Below are 18759 nucleotides of genomic sequence, written 5' to 3' on the forward strand. Positions count from 1 at the left end.
CTTTTCATGATCTCCAATTTTACCCACTTTGGAGAGGAGAAATTACTCCAGCAAAACTACTGTGACAGAAACAGGTCTGCTACTACCAGGGGCACAGGTCACTCTTTCACTGTGCAGGGTAGTAGTTCCATTAGGCAAAGAGGTTGTTTCTATAGACAGTGTAATATTTTATTGAGTGCCCCTCGTTTGAGCTGCCCATTGTTGACTTCAGCAAAATATGCCCCAATCTGTCCCAGCATAGTTTTCCCTTTGCAACAATAAAAAACTACCCTGGTGATTTCTTTCAGGTGGCCCCACAATCCTTCTTCCATCCCAGTCAATAGCAAAAGTCTGATTGACTTAAATGGAAGCAGGACTGGGTCCAGCAGATAAGTTAAAATGTCTGTGTAATTGCCAAATCCCCTCACCTTCTACACACGATTTTAGTATGAGGCAACGAGTAACTGAAGTTCAAAAAGATTTGTGACTAGTCTTAGTCTGGCTATTCACAGCTTAAAGATATGATCCTGAGTAGTGCCTTTCTCTGCAAATAGGCTCACTGAAATGAGCTGATGGAATTAAAATTTCGGAATCTGGTCCGAAGCAATTAATTGGGCACAGACCTTTGTATCTTAATATTGGCTCAACACAGAGAATTTTCTTCATGTTTTGTACTATAACATAAAAAACTTTAACACCACATCTATAGAAGTGCAATATTGTATACACCAAAATGCAAAACAAGTTTGTACATTTTAAATCAATCACGGACTAAAAAAGCAAAAGTGAGGTATAAGAGTTTATTTAAAGTAACTGGAGTTAGTACAGAAAAGAGGTCAAGAATTCAGGGATTTGCTTCAACTTCTTTCACAAAAATTTGGTACAAGCAGGAGATTAGACATATTTTTTGCCAGTGTAAACATTGCAAAAAACTTATAGGTTTCCTGTTAGAGGCCTTCAGAATGACAAGAGTGGTTTTGTTAAATTTGACTACTGCTATCCTTTTTGGATTCACTCCATGCCAAGTTACAGGATGTAAGCCTTAGTCAAGTTTTGCAACTGGTGTTAAAGATTGAACCTAGGTCAACATTTTATAACTATTACATTTTGTTTAGCACAATGCTCAGGTTGATCTCTGTAAATGCAAAAGTGGAACTTAATGTGCATTGCTTAACCATTTAATAGCTTATTGCACTGATTTCAGATATAAGGCACATTTTTATCCCCTGCAGTGCCACACCTTCCCAGCTCAGAAGTTTATGCTTGATATTCAAGCTTTACTTTGTGATTCTCTCATTTAATACATTAAATTTTACAAGTCAAAGATGAAATCATCCAATTTCCTCTTCTTTTAAACCATGATGACATATTTCAAAGTATGATAGAATTAGTATGTACTTAGAGAGTATTTCATAGCAATTAAAAAAAACTTTAAAAACAAATAGTTCATAAAGAAGAAACCCAAGAGTTCTGCCCTTAGTCTACCCAAGAGGATGTACTGAATCTTAACTACAGGATATTTGGAAGTCTACTCTTAAGCAGTTCTCTCATTGAGAAGAGAATTTTCCAGTGTATGAGTCAGTCCAAATTCATTACTAGCATGAGATTAATTCCACTGCAGTCACTAGAGTTTTCCCACTTACAAATACACTGGGCCAAACTCACCACTGTGTAGGTAAAGCAATTTAGCAACAGACTTTTTTCAAAACAGACAATTTTGTAGCTAAAAACAAGCTTTTTAGACTTGCTGTCTCAGATATGAAGGTTGGTGTATTTAATATTCCAAAGTATTAGCTAGTAGCTTGTTTACACAACATCCACTTTCAACAGACTAACTGATACTCTACAGTATGTATGCATACTTTAAATACAGTCATAAATAACAGAGAATTAACAAGGTGCTGATAATGACAGATCTATGAGGCTGCCACTGCCAATTAAAAAACATGATTAGTTTATAAACAGCTCTTTAACTCCAGTTCTGAGAATAAAAAATTCAGACTATCATGTATCCTTATCATTGGCCCATAGGTAAATGCTTTAGGAGGAGAAAAATATTCTCTCAGTTTGTACGTCACACAGTCATAGTCCATTTATGAAATTTAAGACATAAGATTGCTTTTAAATGCTTGCATTGCCGTTCTTTAAACTTGTAAAATATCCTGACTTCAGATAACACTGACCCAGAGGTGGTAATTAGTGCAAGTGACCATAGTTTTCATTCATTCAGGGAGAATTTCGCCCTTGTGCAAAGGTTAGCACCAGGCTGAGGCACCATACTAGTATTTCTTAAACCCTATTTTGAGGGCTTAAGTGCTATGTAAGAAGCCTCACGCGGCCCTCTGAAGAGGGTGAATGTAGCCCTGTTAGCACTTTGGGAAACGGTTACTTAACTCCAAAAAGGAATGACCAGGTAGAGTTATTATAGCAGATTTAAACAGAAGACATAGCTCAGGGGGAAGAGACACTTTAAAAACAACAATGGCAATTTAATAAAACTGTCAACAGCACCATCCTCTTTCATTTTTAAAAAAATGTATCTTGTCATAATAATAAAAAACAACAGTGTGACATTCAGCCATGACATTCAGTGTGAAAGTGTTACTGAGACTCAACATCCTAAGGCACCAAAAAGATGAGTGCCAAAGCCAAGATTTTCAAAAGAGACTTGTGCCCAACTTGAGATACCTTAAAGCAGCCAGATTTTCAGAGTTTGGATGCTTAGCACCTTCTGAAATACCAGGCCACTTTAAGGCATCTCACAGTGTGCACCCAAAAAATCACCAGCCATTTGAAAATCTTGGCCTAGAGTCCTAATTCGTAGAATCCGTATCATCTGCCCATCCAAATGAAAGTGTTAATCCTGTTATCTTTATTTTCAAATAAGTTGGCTTTTAGTGATATTATACAAGTACAGTATATGTAATGGAACTAGCAACAGCAGGTACTTGACACCGATGTACCAGAGCGTTCTGAATCATCATCTGGATCCTACTTTGGAGAAATATCGAGAAGAAGCTAAAATCCATTTAAGGAAAGCAGCAACAGCCCTCCTCTCCAAAACCAAAACAGCCTTAAATCATCATGGTATCAACAAACTGGTGTACTCTGTCTGTACTGCGCTATGGTGAATAGCAAGTAAAGTTACTTTTCATATGTAATAAAAGTGGAATGGTATTTAACTACAAAGTATGGACAGAGTATTTAGTAAATCCTTATAGAAAAAAAACACACACACTTAGGTCTCATACATGTCTGAGACATAAAAGTGTTACCATTGTGATTAGTGTAGTGCTATTTAAATGGAAAGCACCATATTTCTGCTTACTTTCTGGGTTTCTTACTGCCAGTCATAACAAAATAGTGATCATCTTGTTTAGCCTTCAAAATAGGATCTTTTAATACACGAGGCGTCCCCTTACCATATGCAGTTGTAGTCTTTCCTTTTGAGACGGGTTTCTTGGCTGTTGAAGCCAGGATTTCATCGCTCTTTTGGGAGGTTTTGATTGAGGAGAGATTTGTTGTGGAAGGCTGTGCTGTCTTTTTTGTCGTTTGTGCTTTGGCTGAAGTTTGGGGAAGTCGTACAACAGATAATGGAGTGCGCTCAGGATGTTTTGATAAACTGGATCCTATCTGTGGGCTTATACTGCTATCTTGCCCCTGTAAACACTTTACTGCAGGTCGTTTATTAGCAGCTGAAGCTACGCTCTTGCTTGGAGATGCCAGTGGAGGCATTAACTGTGATGTTTTACCAGCTGCAGACGAAGATGCAGAACCTGGCTGTTTTAAGACAGGAGTGGTTCTGAGATTCCTCCCTGGGCCAGATCCTGTTTGTGGCACTATTCTGGGAGGCCGGGACCCTATTCCCAATGCTTCATTGTTACATTTGGAAGCAGGTTTTGCTATTTTTGCAAGAGACTGATAAGAATGTGAAGGCTTAGAAACAACAGGCAGATTTGCGTTAGGTGGCCTAGCAGATTTTGATGAGGATTTTGAAGCAACAGAATTAAGTTTGGTGGTAGAGTTAGATACAGTTTTGCATTTAGAAGGAGCATATTTTTGTTTTGAAGCAGTCATCTCTCTTGTCCCAGGTAATTCTGAAAGCTGACTTGTAGAGCAAGAGAGGGTAGGATGTAAAATTGCTGCTGGAGAATTCTGGGATGGTGGAATTTTGATGTTAGGAGTATCAGGGGACCAGATGCGTTTGCACAGTGGCCCTGAACAATCAGGAGCAGTATTTAATAATGCAGGTGAAGAACTTTTGTTTACAGGTTGTGCAAGTTTTGAAATAACAGAAGATGGTAAGTTGCGTGCAGAAGAATCCAATTTCTTTGAAGCACCTGTTAAGGATCTGAAAGGAGACTGGGCACCCTTTGCTGGAGATCCTTGTAACTTGGAACGAGCTGATATGGACTTGGTTGCTGCTTTTGGGGATGACAGGGCAGGTGACTGTGGACGTTTAGATAATGCCTGCTTACCACTGGCCACCTGAGCAGCTTTTAGAACTGAAACAGGAGTGGCTGGTTTTGAATTTTGTTTCTGAAACATATTAATAGCCGATATGGGATTCATGAAAGGAGGCTGCAGAGTTCTAGATGATGAATCAGGGGTGTCTTCATTGGGGCCACCTTTCTGGAATGCCAGGATTTTTTGCTCCAGAGTTGCAAATTGCAGCACTCGACATGGATCATATTTGAGAAGAAAACCTTGAAGAGTGTCCCAGCCTCCACCAACACGTACCATCACATGTTTTCCATGCAGCATCTGAGAATGGCAGAACTCTAAAATCATATCTACTTTAGTACACAATTTATTACCAAATGTAACACAGGAAGTGTAAGGCACTAGCAACTTTAATGTATCCTATTTCTAAATAATAGCCTGAATTTCCTGAATAGCAGCCTTTAAATAATAGCCTGATTTTCCTCTTATTTTAAATTCCCCCTCCCCCCCCCTTTTTTTTAAAAGGAAAGGATTTCAGGGTTTTTCTGCTCCCCTCTTGACATTAATAAGGTTTTTTCCAGCAACTGAGCCACTGACTGAATATGCAGGGGCAACTGAGTGTCTATGGGCTACTAGGTGTTATGGTAATACAAATACAGTACATTCCCATTTATCCAAATGGCCTGGGGGACATGTGAAACTTTCAGATAACTGGATTAGGATAAAAAAAAGTTATTAACTAACACAGGGCTCTGGAGAGGGGACATACTGGATTTGGATAAGTAGGATTTTCAGAAAAAGGGAATTCAGATAACTGGAATTATAGTGTAATAAAATAATAAGTGTAATGTGACAGATTGGTTTATGTTTGTATCAAATTGTTGTATACAATGTTGCTATAGCCATGTCAGTGCCAGATTACCTTTCCCAGACCCGAAGAACAGCTCTGTGTAGCTCAAAAGCTCGTCAGTCTCACCAGCAGAAGTTGGTCATAAGAACGGACATACTGGGGCAGACCAAAGGTCCATCTAGCCCAGTATCCTGTCTTTCGACAGCAGCCAATACCAGATGCCCCAGAGGCAATGAACAGAATAGGCAATTACCAAGTGGTCCATCCCCTGCTGCCCAATCCCAGTTTCTGGCAAACACAGGCTAGGGACACCATCCCTGCCCATCTTGGCTAATCTTTTTTGAACCCTGTTATAGTCCTAGCCTTCACAACATCCTCTGGCAAGGAGTTCCACAGTTCCACTGAGTGAAGAAATACTTCCTTTTGTTTGCTTTAAACCTGCTGCCTATTAATTTCATTTGGTGACCCCTAGTTCTTGTGTTATGAGGAGTACATAGCACTTCCTTATTTATCGTCTTCCCAACCAGAGATTTTATAGGCCTCAAGCATATCCTCCCTTAGTTATCTCTTTTCCAAGCTGCAAAGTCCCAGTCTTATTAATCTTGCCTCATATGGAAGCTAATCCATACCCCTAATCATTTTTGTTGCCCTTTTCTGTACCTTTTCAATTCCAATATACAGTACCCTTTTTGAGATGGGGTGACCACGTCTGCACGCAAATGTGGGTGTACCATGGATTTATAGAGGCAATGATAGTTGGTCTTATTATCTATCCCTTTCTTATGATTCCCAACATTCTGTTAGCTTTTTTGACTGCTGCTGCACATTGAGTGGATGTTTTCAGAGAACTATTCACAATGACTCCAAGATCTCTTTCGTGAGTGGTAACAGCTAATTTAGACCAAATCATTTTATATGTTATAGTGGCATTATGTTTTCCAATGTGCATTACTTTGCATTTATTGATATTGAATTTCATCTGTCATTTTGTTGCCCAGTCACCAGGTTTTATGAGATTCCTTTGTAACTCTTTACAGTTCTGCCTGGGACTTAACTATCTTGAGTAGTTTTGTATCATCTGCAAATTTTGGCACCTCACTGTTTACCCCTTTTTCCAGATCATTTATTAATATGTTGAATAGGACTGGTTGCAGTACAGACCCCTGGGAGACACCACTATTTACCTCTCTACATTCTGAAAACTGACCATTTATTTCTATTCTTTGTTTCTATCTTTTAACCAGTTACTGTTCCATGAAAGGACCTTCCCTCTTATCCCATGACAGCTTACTTTGCTTAAAAGCCTTTGGTGAGGGACCTTATCAAAGGCTTTCTGAAAATCTAAGTACACTATATCCACTGGATCACCCTTGTCCACATGCTTGTTGACATCTTCAAAGAATTCTAATGGATTGGTGAGGCATGATTTCCCTTTACAAAAAGGTGTGTTGATTCTTCCCCAACATATTCTGTTCATCTATGTGTCTGATAATTCTGTTCTTTACTATAGTTTCAACCAGTTTGCCCGGTACCGAAGTTAGGCTTACCGGCCTGTAATTGCCGGGATCACCTTTGGAGCCTTTTTTAAAAATTGGCGTCACATTTGCTATCCTCCAGTCATCTGGTACAGAAGGTGATTTAAATGATAGGTTACCACAGTTAGTAATTCAGCAATTTCATATTAGAGTTTCTTCAGAACTCTTGGGTGAAGAACATCTGGTCTGGTGATTTAGTTCTGTATAGTTAATCAATTTGTGCCAAAACCTGCTCTAATGACACCTTAATCTGGGACGGTTCCTCAGATTTGTCATCTCCCTCACATCCTCAGCTGTGAAGACCAATGCAAAGAATTCATTTAGTTTCTCCGTAATGGCCTTATCTTCCTTGAGTGCTCCTTTAGCATCTCGATCGTCCAGTTGCCCCAGTGGTTGTTTAGCAGGCTTCCTGCTTCTGATATACTTAGCAAAATTTTTTCTATTACTTTTTGAGTCTTTGGCTAGTTGTTCATCAAATGCTTTTTTGGCCTTCCTAATTATATTTTTATACTTCACTTGCTAGAATTTATGTTCCTTTCTATTTTCCTCATTAGGATTTAACTTCCACTTGTTAAAGGCTGCCTTTTTGCCTCTCACTGCTTCTTTTACTTTGTTGTTTAGCTAATGGGGGCAGTCTCTTACTATGTTTTTTAATTTGGAGTATACATTTAAGTTGAGCCTCTGTTATGGTGCCTTTAAAAAGTTTCCATGCAGCTTGCAGGGATTTCACTTTTGGCGCTGTACCTTTTAATGTCTGTGTAACTAACTTCTTCCTTTTTGTGTAGTTCCCCTTTCTGAAATTAAATGCTACAGTGTTGGGCTGCTGTGGTGTTTTCCCCACCACAGCAACCCAATAACATTTCCTTCCAATACAAGATATTACCTCACCCACCTTTCTATCAAGTTGTGACTTTCAAAGAATGTGACCTATCCTTTCGGTACGTAACTGGAACTGCCTAGAGCAGTCAAAGACAGATGCAAGGCAGCTTACTGTAATGCCCAACACCTCCATGGAAAAACCAACTTTAGAATCATCAACTGTGATTGTTTTCCAACCAAAGGCGTCCAACTTTAGAACAACGGTTTTGCTACAGAGTGTGGCTAGGCAGAAGGAAACTGGCTTTCCTAGTTTTGGCTCCGGGAGGGTGCTGAGCCATCCCAGTTAATCACCCAACTGTGGTTCTGAAGCTGATCAGTTGGTCACCTGACAGAGGAGACAGAAGCTTTATTTAAGAGTAGGATCTGCTCAAGGCTGCCTCTCTCTCACTGACCAACCATTGCCAGATGGCAGGAGGGCAGTATATCCACTTGACATACTGACTGGCTTAGGACTCACGAGATGGGTGAACATACACTCAGGGGAGAGGGCATATAGGCTTGTTATTTTTCCCAAAGATCTGTAACTCTTGTATGTTTTGAGAGTAAGGATTACTGAGGTTAAGAAATACCTGTGTTCCTTGCCTTACCTGCCACTTGGTCCCTAAGGAGTTAAAGTATAACCAGAGCACCCATGGCAAAGTTAAACGCTGGGGGTGCATACACAAGCAACTAGGGCAGATTGGGAGGTAACAGCTCTGGTTTCGGAGCCTAGGGCAGATGGACAGCAGAGTACTACACTGCAACGAAGAGTGTCAGACAGGGAGTCTGCACCCAAGCATCTGCCTTACAGGCCCAGAGCTAGAAAACAGCGAATGGACTCTGCTCAGACCCAACTGGCTTGGAAGGCTGGATCCATTTATAACGAACTGGGGGTAGCTACTAGGCAGGTCTGTAACATGTACACAGTAAACTGAAATAATAAAGGAAAATTGTTCCTGCCTACTTCTTTCCGTTATAGTAATTGTATGTGTCATTTCAAACTATAGGTACCTCATTTTCAGACAGAAAAGTTGTTTTCACATTGATGATGCCCCTTCAACATTTAGGATAGCATAAGAATTTGTGAGGTTAAGGGGTAGATCAGCTACACTACTCAATAGCCCAGAAGTTTGATAGTCAACATTCAAGGATTAATATTCTATTCAGTTATCTTCCTTTATTCAGAGTCAGAACCTGAAGTGCAGACACAATTCAGTAAGGCACTATACTTTAAACTTAAGGGATTCTTTCTGGTTGTCACTATTTACATGGCAATGATGTTTGGGTCATTATTTACAGTATAAAAATCACGATATCCCCTTTTAGAGAATTTCTTTATGAAATGTAATTGTATACAAATTTAATATGAAAGTCATGAAGACACAAATATATAGTGATCAGTTTCTGTGTAGCTAATATTTCATGACTTCAGTGCTTGTTTCCTTGTTAAACTAATATTTTCGAATTAGTTCATACAGATCAGAGTGCCAACAGCCAGGACTGGGGGGCGGTGGGGGAGGAAATGTACTAGATATCTACAGACTAGAGGATTAAACCTGTTAGCCAGACAGGAAGTCATCTGTCTCGTTCTTGGTCTTTCCCACCCTCCCAGACACTACCCAAATATCTGCAGTGTTCTGACACAAAATCCCAGATTCACAGCTGCTGGAGAGCAGGTGCTGGAGGTTCAACCAAGATGCTTTTGGCTCAGTCTCTGGCTAGACAGTATTATATTTGAAGCTCCAACCACCCTCTGATAGTCAGAAGAGAAAAGAAGTTTTCTGCCTCTTTCTCCCTACTCCAAAGTCTCCTGGCTGCTGCACACACTACTCTATCAACTGTCTAGTATAGCAGGTTGTTGTAATGCCCACCCAGTCTATCCACACACCAGTTTCTAAGCCAGGTTTAAAAACAAAAACAAAAAAACCAACACTTTCCTTATGACCAGACTCAAGTTCCTGCCAGTTCTGCTTCTCATAGCTTTATGCATAGAGTGAATGTCTGCCCCCATTGTAGAGCAATTATCCCCGCCTCCAAGTGGAGGTTGAGGCCATTCCACCAAGCTGGTGACGAGAGGAGTATTTTGATGGGCCACCCTCGGGTCCCTTTCCGAGGTCCCTAGGGTATAAAACTGTCATTACTACAGACGGGTGTATGGACGTTCTGATGGGACATTACAACAATCTACTGTCCTTGATTTCCAGTGTTCATGTGTCTAAACAGTATTCCCTCCCTGGTATGCTCCTAGGTCACCAGAGGTTACCAAAGACCTGCAAGAGATTCCAAGGGGAAAGAAGACTGGAGGGACACTGCCAATGGTCCAGGGATGAATCCAGTGAGACAAAACACATGCAGATTGTACATTCCTGTTGTGCTGGACAGACATATGAACCCAGGTGAAAAACCCCAGACCACAGGCCGTATAGGACAGAGGCAAAGCTAACAAATGAGGTGAGGAAACATTTTGAGGAACCGCACTTACTCGTATGAAGAGTATTTTATCTCCCAATCTATAACGTCCTTCAGATAAGTACTCAATCGAAAATCTATGGGAACAGCTACAGGGAGGATCTTCTGCTATGTGCTTAACCTAGATTTTAAAAAGGAAAGTAGAAAATTGTTAGAAAATTGAGTTTTTTCAAAAAAAGATTACATGTGTGTTGTGTTTTTTGTTTTGTGGATTAACCACTGATAGGTCATTTAACCATGGCAAAAGATTAAATATATCCCTGTCAAAAAACTTTCCCTCATTACAAGATGGCCTGGGCAGATAAAACTCCTAGATGTAATATAAAAGAAGGTCATAGAAAGGCACACATGCACGGACGAGAACATCTGAGCTATTCAAAAAATTAAAGTAATCTTGTGTGTGCGCAGATCTGGTGCTTCTAATTTCTCATTTTATTAGAACAAACTTTTTCCTATTTAAATTCCCTTTCTTTACTTTACCCCAATTCATTTGTCAATAGTTGTAAGGGTAGCTTCATAAAGATAGACTTTATGTCTCAAGGAATTGTACCAGATGACTGGGCCACTCTTGAATTGTTGAAATGGTTTTTAGTAGGCCCAGTCTGACCTGTCTCATAAGATGAGCAAATTGGTCAAGATTCTGTACTTCGTCCAAAAGCACCAGTATTCTCCAAGATAGTTGGATGAAAGTCTGTTTCCTTAGGGGTGCAACTACAGAAATTTGTTCTCACATTACTCCAAGATATTTTAGCAGGTTTGTTTCTTTAGCATGTTTTCATATTAAAAAAACCCTTTCTTTTGAAACATATGTTTTAAAAAGCCTATTCTTTTAATATTAAATAGTTTGGCCAAGTACCACTAAATAATACCAGTTAAGACTTACACATCCAGTATGTTGCATTAAATTTCCAAGTTTTTTTTCCCCATTCAGTGTTTCCCTGTCTTCCATCAGTACAGGAAAGAAGGAGGGAGAGATTTCAGTACAAGCTTTCCCTTTGCTGAAGTGTTTGTCATGCACCCATTTAATACTACGACTTATAGATAAAAAGATTCACTGTGTACATTTAGAACATGTCCATTGGCGGAGGCCTATCCTTGCCCTTTCAACGCAAGAAGGCACCTATATGCTACATAGAAATTCCTTGCATTTAATGATCTAAATAGCACATATGCAAAATTAGGAGCTGGAGTAATTCAAAGCACAAAATATGCACAATACTTACTGCTTCATGCAGTTCCCCATGGTGGCAACAGGACTTTGGGGTGCTGAGAGATGTTACTGGCCCGGAGGTCATTAACAATGTCTCTTCTAACTCAATTTCGTTCTCCAGTTTTACTAGCACAGGAGGTTCAACTCCATACCTGAACATAAATATAAAGATGATAATGGGGTAAGAGGAGACCTTATGAAACTAAACAAATACAAAGGAGCCAATGAAGAAAATACATGCAAAGTGTTGAATAACTGAACAGAGAAAAAAAAAACAGCTCATATAAGAAAAGTCTGGTCAGTCAGAGGATTAATTATCTAATAAGTTAAATAATAGCATTAAGGTTAGAATTTCTCTCAGACACGCTTTAAATTGCTTAGAATCATTTTGCTGTTGTCTGGGTTCCGTTTAAATAGCAGGTACACATCCCCAGTGAATGTACCACAGTGGGGGAAAGATGGTCTCAGAGAGGCTACAGCAGAAGATAGTAAAGTTTTCACCAGATCAGAACAATTTAAGTTATGAGGCAATGTTAAGAAAGTTGTTCTTATTCTCAGTGGAAAACAGGAGACTGAGAAGACTTAGAGGTTTTCAAAGGTATGACATGATTGCAACAGTTGAGGCATTTTTCAAATTTAAAGTTTTAAGAACAAGAGTTAAAGTTCTGTTTTTGAGGCCACTTAGGTCTCCATTGATGATCTCCCCTCCTTACAGATGTAAATATCTTATTGCTATCTATGTGCTTGATTGTGACGTTTAGGCGTAACCTGTATTAAGCAGCAGTGTGGAACTGAACCTCACTAGAAAGCATTCAGGCAGGTATTAGCAATGATGGGAAATTTTTGAAGAGTATCCTTAGCATAGGTAGGCCATAACAGCAGAGCTGTTAATTACTCTCTGAACCAAAATAGAATCTATTTTCATTGTATTAAAAGACTTCAATTTGCAAAATACGGTATGTAACCCAACACTAAAACTTTATATGCTTAACAGAACGCAATTTTTAGCTTCTAGTTAGAAAACTACACGGAGTTCATACCTTGATACGATGCGACCAATTTCCAGAAGACAGAGATACACCTGTCTTGGATCCTTGTGCAAAACTACAGAGGAAAAAATAAGTCATACTTCACGTTTGAAAAGCTTTACCAGATAAGGGGTGGCCTGTGAACTAAGTACAGAAAATAGAAGGCAGGTAGGGTTTTCACCCATTCCCTAAGCCAGCTTTACATCCTGCAAACAAGATACATAAACACACAAGACTAAGTTTTCAAGTGTGGGATATTACAAACAGCCTCAACAAGACAGAAGGTGCCTGTTTGAAAATTTAACAGGTGGGTGATGGAGGCTGACATCAAGGGCCAATCAGAGGTGGGAGTTGACATCTTGATAGTGAATGAGAGAAGATGGGTAGGGTGGGATAGGCTGTGAAGGCCTTGAAAGTGAAGACAAGTAGCTTTATGCCTAGATCACAAACAGAAGTCTCAAGCTTCTGTTTCACTAGCAATCAAGATGTTTGGCTTGGTATCAGAGTGGGCGAGGGGGACAGAGCATCCAGAAACACACTGCTGCCCATGTGAATGCCATTCTGGGGTCACTTAATTCGCTACCTCCATAACCTCCTGCCCATTCTAGGGGTTGTTTTTACAGCATGTCTCTTGGACAGAAATGGGTAATTGCCAAATCACAAAAGCAGCCATTCCCACTTCACCAGTCAAGAAGAGCTTGAAAGCTTGTCTGGGCAGGGGGGGAATTGGGGTGAGAAGACTTGCAGCCTCCCTAATAAGACTCATTGCCAAAGGCACACAACGTTGCCATTTATGCCACAGAGCCAGTTTCTGAAAACAGCAATAAACAGATTTCAAAATACTTCTAGCTACAAACAAAACAAGACAGCATTGGGAAATCCTGACTGCTGATCCCAAGGAAGTTAAACATATTTTAAGTAGTTGTTTCAGAGTGCATTTAATGAGTTTAGGCTCTTCAGTTTATACAGAGTGAACTGGGGATATACACAAGCATTTTTTTTCTCCTACTTGCACCACTGAAGACTGAAATATAGCAATAAATTTAATATTTTAGATTAGATTAGATCAGTGGTGGGCAAACTATGGCCCGCAGGCCGGATCTGGCCCCTCGGGGCTTTGGATCCGGCCCACGGGACTGCCACTGTCGAGGGCTCCACGCCACTCCAGGAAGCGGCCACACCACGTCCCTGCAGCCCCTGGAGGTAGGGGTGGGGCGGCAGAGAGCTCCGCATGCTGCTCTTGCCTGTGGGTACCTTCCCCAAAGCTCCCATTGGCCAGAAACGGGGAACTGCGGACAATGGGAGCTTCGGGGGAGGTACCCACAGGTGAGGGTACCCACAGGCTCCCCCAGGGGCCACAGGGACATGGTGCTGGCCGCTGAGCGGATTGGCATGGGGCCAGGGCAGGCAGGCAGTGAGCCTGCCCTGGCCCCAGTGCACGCCGCTGACACCCTGGAGCCGCTCTAGGTAAGTGGCGTCTGGCTGGAGCCCAAACCCCTCCTATACCCCAACTCCCCGCCCTGATCCCCCTCCTGCACCCTGCACCCCTCCTGCGCTCCAACTCCCTGCTCTGAGCCCCCTGCCGCATATTGCGTCCCTCCTGCACCCCAACTCCCTGCCCAAGCCCCTTCCTGCACCCCGCACCCCTCCTGCACCCCAACCCCCTTCCATGAGCCCCTCATAGACCCCACACCCCTCCTCTGCCCCAACCCATTGCCCTGAGCCCCTTCCTGCACACCGCACCCCCTCCCACAGCCCTGCAAGCAATTTCCCCACCCAGATGTGGCCCTCGGGCCAAAATGTTTGCCCACCCCTGGATTAGATTGAAAGACAGATAGATAGGAACTGGAATGGGCACCTCCAAATGGTAGCAATGAGAATTTCAAAGAATAGTTAGCCAATAAAAGAGTAGGCAGTGACAGAGGCCATTAAAGTGTCATAAACATTAGCAGTGTGTAATAACAGTTTTTTAAAATTAAATAAATAAAATCACCCTTACTGTAACTGCAAACTACATTTTTGGTCACTATTGCAAGTTTTAATGTACATTGCAAATATAGATAATTTTATATGTTCTTTTGATAGACAAAGAATTTTGCAATATTTAAAGGGTACCTGAGTTGCCACAGAAAGGCTTGTGCTTGTTTGTTTCTATTTAAAAAGTAGGTGATGCAAAAACAATTAATTATCTTACAATGAATGTACAACTTTTCTTAATGAGCAGTCAAAGATTTCATTCCATCTGGAAGATCAGTCTAGCAGCTGCTGGTAACAAAGTACAGGCTGAACACTAGAGGCATAAACTCTATTGACAATCTGTTTCCGTAACCGTCTAGTTAGAGGGGGAAAAGTCAGGGGTTGAGAGTCATATAGGGTAGATCGTGAGGTAAACGTTAATTACTAACAGACTGTTGTAACTTCAGGCACAGAATCCTGACGTAGCTCTCTAATTTAGCCATCATGCGTGTACTATTCTGACCACTTTATATAGCAAGAAAGATTTCTAATACCGAATAAAGGAGATTTTTGTGTTTTAACAATTTCCATGTAGTCTCTTGGCACTTTAAAAGAAAAAATGCTTGTCTTTCTTTCAATTATTCTGTTTTGGGGGTTTTTTGCTATGCAGAAAATGTGGCATTTCACTGCACTATTTTTATTTTTTCCTCCCACAATGCAACTTTTCAGAGGCTTCAAAGACACTATTCAGTCAGATTACTCAATGCAGCCATAAGCAAATGATCCTGCAAAGCTTCTCACATGAGCAGTCCTATCAAAGTCCCAATCACTGCTTATGATTATTCCTGTCTCATACAAGTATGGTTTGAAGAGCACCTCAGTGCCAACTGGCAAAGGCTTCATTGTTCTGTCAGTAACTCCTATCAGGCCTGACAAACTCACTACACCTAACACACTGCAATCATAGTATTTATCCAAAAGCATCTTGTCAGGTATCAAATGAAAGCTGGTGACATACTGATCATTAAAGTTGTTGTAAAATGGATGTATTAAGATGATATGAGGAATTATGCATATGTACGGATATTATGCTTTAAAGTCTGTAACCAAACAAAGGGAGAACCAGGTTTCTTCCAGACAGGAGGGAAGGTAGTTCTCTCTCTGTGAAATATAAATTAAGCACGGTAAAGTCAATACACAGGAACTCCACTTGCATGTAAAGTGAACAGGAAAAATAGATGGATGGGGGGGGATGTGAACTCAACATGGTGTCAGCATGTCAGAAAAAATAAATAAATAAATCTCATCTGGGGTGCACTTCAGAAGGATACATTTCAAAGGACAAAGGGATAAAATCTGGGTCCTGGTTATCACTGAAAACTAGCAAGCCCTGCAGAAAAATCTTAGGTGAGCGACTGTTTTAGACAAGGATTATAACCAGTTAAAAGCTTTACTATCTAGAAAATGTTTTATACTTTGTTTCATTTGTACCCATTTCTGTTTCCCTTATTCTTACTCAATACTCATTTGAATCTGTGAATCTCAGTTCTTGGTTAATAAACTTACTCATTTTAACCATAAACAAATTATAATTCAGTGTTATAGAGGACCTGATCCTGACGTGTAACCTTCCAGCTGTGTGTACACTGTCTTTTTGGGGACAGATTAACTTGGTAATTACTGTGAGCGTCTACCGCCAGGGGCTGGACACTACAGGGGGATTCTTCTCTGGAGCTCAGGGATGGGGGTACACTAAGTGTTACCCTGCAAGGCAAAATAAGTGTTGGCAGAGTCCTGAGGTGTGTGTTTGGGTGGCTATCTGAATGAGTGTAAATCTCCTCACTGTATTTTCCACTGAATGCATCCGATGAAGTGAGCTGTAGCTCACGAAAGCTTATGCTCAAATAAATTGGTTAGTCTCCAAGGTGCCACAAGTACTCCTTTTCTTTTTGCGAATACAGACTAACACAGCTGCTACTCTGAAACCTGTCGGGGAACTGATACACAGTTTAGCACCAGCAACTCTCTCTCTACAGCTGAGGCAGAGGGGTGAGTCACAATCCTGGGCACCCCAAGAAAGTGTCACAGTAAGGGTCAGGAGAGGGTCCATGGAGAGTTCTATGCCCCCAAAATAACTTTACAAAAAGAGATAATTACCTAACCCTTCAGATTCAAAGAGATAAGTCTCATCAACTCCAATACACCTACACCAGTTCAGGAAGTTGGCTGTATTATCTCTAGCAAAGAAGGATCCTGATGGTGCATTCTTCTTACATGGAACACGTCTCATAGGAAAATTCTGGCAAAAAGTATTTCAAAAATTAATGTACATATGCTGTGTGCACAGATACATAGATGACATTTTGAAACACATTTTCATAAGATCAAATAAGAATATCAAATTTAAAGTACAACAATGGTGGCTGGCTAATAACTATTTTATTATTTTTTAATAGCTGATGTAACCTACATGCATATCTGGAATGCAGATGAAGCTTTCCCCATTTGATGGCTAGCTACAGCCAGGTCATATATAGGCCTTCAAGGAGCAAGTCGTCATTCTTGTGCACAGTCTAAGAAGACAGCGGGTGTATAGTTATTCTGTTGAAGTCAAGAATTAAGGCGGGGGAAAAGAAATCTTCCACTGCAACTCTGCATCCTGGGATGCAGTAGTGTGGCCTCTCCTGAAGCAGTCTCTACCGCTGACCTCCACCAACTCACAGCACCTGGGGAAGTTTAGGTGGTGGCTCTAGGTAGTCATGGTTCCACTGGCTGCACCCTCAAACTCCCTGTACAATGCGGCAAAAGGATTACTCTTAGAGCACATCTCTAGAGTACACAGAGGGTGTTGACTAGCTACATGGACGACACAATCCTTTTCACCCCATCCCCCCAGAATATAGTGAAACTGCACTGGCTGTCACATTCAAGCACTTTTCAAGCCCTTCCATAAGCAGATGGGTGTGGTACGGAGGGAGAAAGAGGGTAGAGTTTCCTTTAGAAAGTAGTGACTTGCTTTCAGTTTTTTCTAAAGCAGTTTATTAACTTTGGGGATATAGGTGAGACATCTTCTCTCTTCCTTTCACAGCCAATGATGATCTGCAACATTCATGGGTGTCCCTTATCAATAGGGCCCTACCAAATTCACAGCCATGAAAAACGTGTCACGGACAGTGAAACCTGGTCTCCCCCCCGCGAAATCTGCCTGCCGTAGGGGGGTCATGGTATTGTCATGCTGCCTTCAGAGCTGGGCAGCCGGAGAGGGGTGGCTGCTGGCCAGGCACCCAGCTCAGAATGCAGCACTGCGGCCAGCAGCAGTGCAGAAGGAAAGGTGACATGGTATGGTATCGCCACCCTTACTTCTGCACTGCTGCTGATGGTGGCATTGCCTTCAGAGCTGGGTGCCTGGCCAGCAGCTGCCGCTCTCCGGCTTCCCAGCTCTGAAGGCAGCACAGAAATAAGGGTGGCAATACCATAACCCCCCATACAATAGCCTGGCAACCTTCCCCATGGTTTTAAATTCTGCCTTATTTGAATTTTAAATTCAAATATCTGAAACTGTGAAATTCAAGATTTTTAAAATGCTATGACCATGAAATGACCATGACAGTGAACTTGGTAGGACCCTACTTATAAATATACAACATGGTGCTCTGTGAAAGTTGCTCCCTTTTTACTATCAAACACCTCCCTCGAGAAGAATTTTAGCAGTTAGTTACTGATATGTAGCCTTAATATATTTAGCTATAGTTAAAAATGTAGGCCTTCCTGTCAGCTTCTACAACACAGAGTACAAATATAAAAAAAGACATCGTGTTTCTTATTTCCAAGTACAATGCACACAGAACGCAAATTTGTTAAATGCAGATAAAAATTGGTTGCTCATAAAGTGATGAAGTTTATCAATTACTGTACTAGTCAGATGGCTCACCCTTAAGTCCTTTGAGCTACAGCATTTTTTAATTGTACTTTGAAGGACACCAACCAACTGGCAGAGTAGTACGCCATTATCAAGCTCTTCCAGCAACCGTTCCGCTGTAACGTCTACCCCTGAAAATAAAAACTGGAAAATGTTAGAATTATTCCAGAAGAAGGCAAGCTAACACAAACTATATGCAGACAACTCAGACATGGCATTCCACTATTAAAAAGACACAAAGTTGGGCTGTAGTCTACAATAGAAGTGAAATCATCAGAATTTTGAGTACCAGTTTTTATTCCATTCAACTAAAACAACTGATGAATGGCATAAACTTTAAAATTTCTGCTACCTTACATATTCACCATAAAAATCAACTGCCACTGAAGTAATATAAATATAAGCTTTTATTAAATCTAAAAAATAGAGATACATCTCTAAATTAGTATTTGTACTGTGTTTCCCCCTTCTCAACAACCACTGTTTCAGCCTGTGTTAGTTATACCCTATAA

At 40.9% G+C, this 18759-nt stretch overlaps 1 protein-coding gene across 6 annotated transcripts in view; it reads right to left on the reverse strand.

Moving 5' to 3' along the window:
• Nucleotides 1–777: 777 nt before the first annotated feature.
• The window catches only part of GAS2L3 (growth arrest specific 2 like 3), a 30614-nt gene continuing 12632 nt past the window's right edge, over nt 778–18759 (reverse strand). For 5 of the 6 annotated variants that reach the window (XM_084613245.1, XM_084613247.1, XM_084613246.1 and 2 more), the window contains 6 exons: nt 18260–18378; nt 16486–16627; nt 12385–12448; nt 11358–11496; nt 10148–10255; nt 778–4743 (listed from right to left, as the gene is read on the reverse strand). In XM_084613245.1, the coding sequence (XP_084469371.1) occupies nt 3304–4743; nt 10148–10255; nt 11358–11496; nt 12385–12448; nt 16486–16627; nt 18260–18378 (2012 nt within the window). In that variant the 3' untranslated portion in view covers nt 778–3303. Of the gene's footprint in view, nt 4744–10147; nt 10256–11357; nt 11497–12384; nt 12449–16485; nt 16628–18259; nt 18392–18759 lie in introns of all 6 variants that reach the window. The other variant, XM_084613250.1, reaches the window with a different exon arrangement.

Source organism: Lepidochelys olivacea (assembly GCF_965140295.1).
Source record: "Lepidochelys olivacea isolate rLepOli2 genome assembly, chromosome: 1".
NCBI lineage: Eukaryota > Metazoa > Chordata > Testudines > Cheloniidae > Lepidochelys > Lepidochelys olivacea.